At 36.0% G+C, this 5,354-nt stretch overlaps 1 protein-coding gene across 1 annotated transcript; it reads left to right on the forward strand.

Annotated features, from left to right (window-relative positions):
• The first annotated feature begins 2,927 nt into the window (after positions 1-2,927).
• Positions 2,928-3,889, forward strand: LOC121024699 (olfactory receptor 2M3-like). The gene has a single exon (XM_040466894.1). It carries the CDS (start codon positions 2,942-2,944, stop codon positions 3,887-3,889), a length of 948 nt encoding a protein of 315 aa, XP_040322828.1. The 5' UTR covers positions 2,928-2,941.
• The last annotated feature ends 1,465 nt before the right edge of the window (positions 3,890-5,354 follow it).

Genomic DNA, 5,354 nt, shown 5'->3' on the forward strand with positions numbered 1-5,354 from the left:
GTTTACTATAGCTTCTTCTCCTAGGAAAGTAAAGGAAATGAGACTTTGTGAGATCGGTTTGCCAAAATAAAAGATCGTGCAATAACATAACATAACATAACATAACATAACATAACAACATAACATAATATATAATTAATATAATATAATAATATATCATTGTATGTATGCCCACATTGAAGAAATAAACATAAAAAAAAGTACAGGAATATATAGGCAGAACCTCCTTACATACTACAAAGTAAATTTTACATTTATCTACTGAAAATGGACAACTTAAAACTGTTTCTCATCTCAAATTATTAAAGATTCTTCTGACTTTTATAGAAGCCAGTTAGTTTTGAACAGCTCTAACTATCACCATTGCAATTCTTCCATTCGTTCCTTTTATGGGCTAAAATTCATGGATTGTTTTCACATAATGACATAATGTGAAGGGGAATAGATTTAAAATGTGATGGAGTTTGTTGTTAACACAGAGATTGTAAAAGCAGCCATGAGCAAAATAAGATCTAAATATAGAGTCAGGTCCTGTCACTTTTAAATAATGGAGACAAGGAAAGCATAGTGAAAAATTATTACAACACCCCTTTAGCAATTTATTTTTATAAATTACTCCATAGAAATTTGATTTGGAAGTTTGTACATAGAGTGTCAAGGACATTTACTTCCCTAGATAATGCCACCTATGTAAGCTGTATTCAGTCTAGATAGCATTATATGGCCTTGATTAAGCAGAAAGACAAGAAGACAAATGCAGGACAAAGAAAAATCTGGCCCATGGAGTTCTTCAGCCTGTTCAGCTTTCAAGGCACTTCCACTTTCCAAATTTATAGAATTGTTATTTATGCGATTAATGTCCAAATTGGGAATACTGATGAATTTGTTGTTTTGGGTATTATTCCAGGATGCACAATTGATTGAAAGATTACCTATTAAAGGGGAAAAAGTGGCAAATTGTCAGGAAATGACTAGATATATGCTGAATGTTCCATAGGTACTAATATTTATGTTTCAAAACATAAAGAGAGAGACTTTCACCAGGTAAAACAACATGAGCAAACTTGAAGTAGAAAGGATATATTGCTTTTTAGAAGCACAGAAATGATAGTAAACCAAGTGATGTTTTAATTTTCTGTTGGTCAATAAATTTTAATCAGAGGCTTGAAAACTCATGTTATTTTTCAGTAGTAATGTTTGAAGTTTTTTCTGTAGCATGCATAATCACTTTTGAATCACAGTTTGAATAAGGTTAAAAGATTGTGTTAGAAATATTTAATAAACAATTGTGTGTAGAGGAGTGAAAAAGTAAAAATACTTGAAAATTTAAATAGCATGAGCTATGCTTATTTACACAGTGTGGGTTGAGTTTCTTGATAAGTATTATAAATATAAGGAATAATGCTAAGAGAATTTATAACTGGTCAGAAATTTAGGATGTATTAAATACCTGAGTTATGATTGAAATATTATATACACTGAATTGTTGAATGCTACAGAGATAAAGAGTTTAGAAGGACCCAAAGTGGTGAAGAAAATAAATATTCATAATCTGTCCAGGGAGTGTTAGGGAAGAAAGAAAGTAAAGAATTTCTTGTCTCTTGGAAAGGGGATAAAGAAGGGAAAAAATGAATATGAAAATAAAGAATTATATGTATGCTATTGCATAGCCAAAGAAATCTTAAAAGGTTTTGCTAAGGACATGGAAGAGATTAATTTTATGTAAGCTAAAATAGTGTGGAGGTAAGTAAGTGTGGTCTCTCTTACTTTTAGTAGTATATATTTATTTTAAAATATATATATATATCATACAAACTTCACTCCAGATAATATTCACACTTTAAAAATATGATCTAATTTGATTTTAATAACACACTGTAATATAGATATTATAAATATTCAGGTTAATATACTGTAAAATAAAGATTGTAGGAATTAATTGCCTATATCACACAGCTGAAGTAATCTGTACCAGACATGCCTTTGCCTTTGTACTCTCCTTTATCCTGTATCTTGAGATCAATACTTGACTGCCTTGTGGACACATGTCACTTTTAGAGATGAGTGAGGAAATGGTATATTTATGAGGAACTATTTACACTATAACCCACCATTATTAGAATAAATATTACATAATGGACATCAGATAGCTGATTTCTCAATCTCTTCTGTTTACCTGACATGTGATTAATCTTGTCTCATTTCCATCAATACATGATTTTCTCTACACTTTGATAGAAATTTTATGCAAAATTTCATGGAAAACAAAAAAGAACCATAAATAAAATCTCATTGACTTCTCAGAAATTTATGTCTTCCATGATCATAAAGTTTTTATGAATGGATAATCTACACTACGCATATGAGCTGACTAGTTTCTCTAACCTCATTATATGACTTGAGAAAGTTCTCATATTTTTATTTTTTTAATGTTTATTTATTTTTGAGACAGGGACAGAGACTGAGCAGGGGAGGGGCAGAGAGAGAGGGAGACACAGAATTCGAAACAGGCTCCAGGCTCTGAGCTGTCAGCACAGAGCCTGACGCCGGGCTGGAACCCACAAACTGTGAGATCCTGATCTGAGCTGAAGTCGGATGCTTAACTGACTGAGCCACCCAGGTGCCCTGAGAAAACTCTCATATTTTTAACATGTAACTTACTATGTCTGTGAACCACACATTCTTCATTAACAACAAACTTGAATTTAAATAAATAAAATTTTAAACGAAAATAATTCATCTAACATAAAATAATCATATCAAGATAAAACAATGCTTTAATATATCCAGTCTAAAAATGAAATTATGACCAGAGAAACAATTGCCTCTTGCTTAGGCAATTTGGTAGAAGTGGTGACTTAGGGAAGGAAGTGCTTGATGTTTCTATAACACAATCACAGCCATTTGTCACTTCTTGTATTCCTTGCAGTAAACGTTTATCATGGCATGGGAGAATCAGACCTTCAACTCAGACTTTATCCTGGTAGGAATCTTCAATGACAGCCCCACTCACATCTTCCTTTTCTCACTGGTCTTGGGCATCTTCACAGTGGCCTTCATGGGAAACACTGTTATGGTTCTCCTCATCTACCTGGACAACCAACTCCACACCCCCATGTACTTCCTTCTCAGCCAACTCTCCCTCATGGACCTCATGCTCATCTGCACCACTGTACCCAAGATGGTTTTCAACTACTTGTCTGGCAGGAAGTCTATTTCTCTGGCTGGTTGTGGAGCCCAGATATTCTTATATGTGTCTCTGCTTGGAGCAGAATGTTTCCTGTTGGCTTCAATGGCTTATGACCGTTATGTTGCCATTTGCCACCCATTAAGATACTCAATTCTCATGAACCAGAAAATATGTGGTCTCATGGCAGCTTTTTCATGGATTCTTGGTTCACTTGATGGTATAATTGAAGCTGCAGTTGCATTGTCTTTCTCATATTGTGGTGCCCGAGAAATACCACACTTTTTCTGTGATGTCCCTGCCCTTCTCACTCTCTCATGCACTAACACATTGTTATTTGAAAGGATGGTATTTATATGCTGTATCATTATGCTTCTTTTCCCTGTAGCAGTAATCATTGCTTCCTATGTTCATGTTATTGTGGCTGTCATTCACATGGGATCTGGAGAGGGCCCACGTAAAGCTTTTGGCACCTGTTCTTCTCACCTCATGGTAGTAGGAATGTATTACGGAGCAGCCATGTTCATATACATGAGGCCCAGTTCAGATCGTACCCCCACCCAGGACAAATTCGTGTCTGTCTTCTACACTATCCTTACTCCCATGCTGAATCCTCTCATCTATAGCCTCCGCAACAAGGATGTGGCCAGAGCATTCATGAAGGTGTTAGGAAGGGGTAAGTCTGGAGAGCATATTGCCTGATAATCTTTACGCTTTGTTATTTCCCAGTACCTTCTTTGCTTTATGCTTAAATTTATGTATTCAATCAATCCAATTAAGTAACTAATATTTCCTGATCTTTGTAGATTTATAGGCAACAACAAAGATTTTAGAAATTGAAAAATTGTTTTCATGTTTTCTTCAAATAGTTTACATTTTTATGGTAGTTTGAAGCTATGGCTATAAGGAAATTATTTAGTACAAAAAAATCCGCAATATATTCCATTGTATTATACCAATGTAAAAATTTTTTGCCATGACTACATCCCATTGTTTGGTTGCATTGATTTTTTTTGTTTGTTTTTGTTTTTGTTTTTGTTTTTTTTTATATATGAAATTTATTGTCAAACTGGTTTCCATACAACACCCAGTGCTCATCCCAAAAGGTGCCCTCCTCAATACCCATCACCCACCCTCTCCTCCCTCCCACCCCCCATTAACCCTTAGTTTGTTCTCAGTTCTCAACAGTCCCTTACGCTTTGGCTCTCTCCCACTCTAACCTCTTTTTTTTTTTCCTTCCCCTCCCCCATGGGTTCCTGTTAAGTTTCTCAGGATCCACATAAGAGTGAAACCATATGGTATCTGTCTTTCTCTGTATGGCTTATTTCACTTAGCATCACACTCTCCAGTTCCATCCACGTTGCTACAAAAGGCCATATTTCATTTTTTCACATTGCCACGTAGTATTCCATTGTGTATATAAACCACAATTTCTTTATCCATTCATCAGTTGATGGATATTTAGGCTCTTTCCATAATGTGGCTATTGTGGAGAGTGCTGCTATGAACATTGGGGTACAAGTGCCCCTATGCATCAGTACTCCTGTGTCCCTTGGATAAATTCCTAGCAGTGCTATTGCTGGGTCATAGGGTAGGTCTATTTTTAATTTTCTGAGGAACCTCCACACTGCTTTCCAGAGCGGCTGCACCAATTTGCATTCCCACCAACAGTGCAAGAGGGTTCCCGTTTCTCCACATCCTCTCCAGCATCTATAGTCTCCTGATTTGTTCATTTTGGCCACTCGGACTGGCGTGAGGTGATACCTGAGTGTGGTTTTGATTTGTATTTCCCTGATAAAGAACGACGCTGAACATCTTTTCATGTGCCTCTTGGTCATCCGGATGTCTTCTTTAGAGAAGTGTCTATTCATGTTTTCTGCCCATTTCTTCACTGGGTTATTTGCTTTTCGGGTGTGGAGTTTGGTGAGCTCGTTATAGATTTTGGATACTAGCCCTTTGTCCGATATGTCATTTGCAACTATCTTTTCCCATTCCGTTGGTTGCCTTTTAGTTTTGTTGGTTGTTTCCTTTGCTGTGCAGAAGCTTTTTATCTTCATAAGGTCCCAGTAATTCACTTTTGCTTTTAATTCCCTTGCCTTTGGGGATGTGTCGAGTAAGAGATTGCTACGGCTGAGGTCAGAGAGGTCTTTTCCTGCTTTCTCCTCTA

The sequence above is a fragment of the Herpailurus yagouaroundi genome, unplaced genomic scaffold, assembly GCF_014898765.1.
Source record: "Herpailurus yagouaroundi ecotype Mexico unplaced genomic scaffold, PumYag 66899, whole genome shotgun sequence".
Lineage (NCBI taxonomy): Eukaryota > Metazoa > Chordata > Mammalia > Carnivora > Felidae > Herpailurus > Herpailurus yagouaroundi.

Excerpts from the sequence above, each read along its gene's own strand:
- LOC121024699 (XM_040466894.1), top strand. The coding sequence starts at position 2,942 with ATGGCATGGGAGAATCAGACCTTCAACTCAGACTTTATCCTGGTAGGA.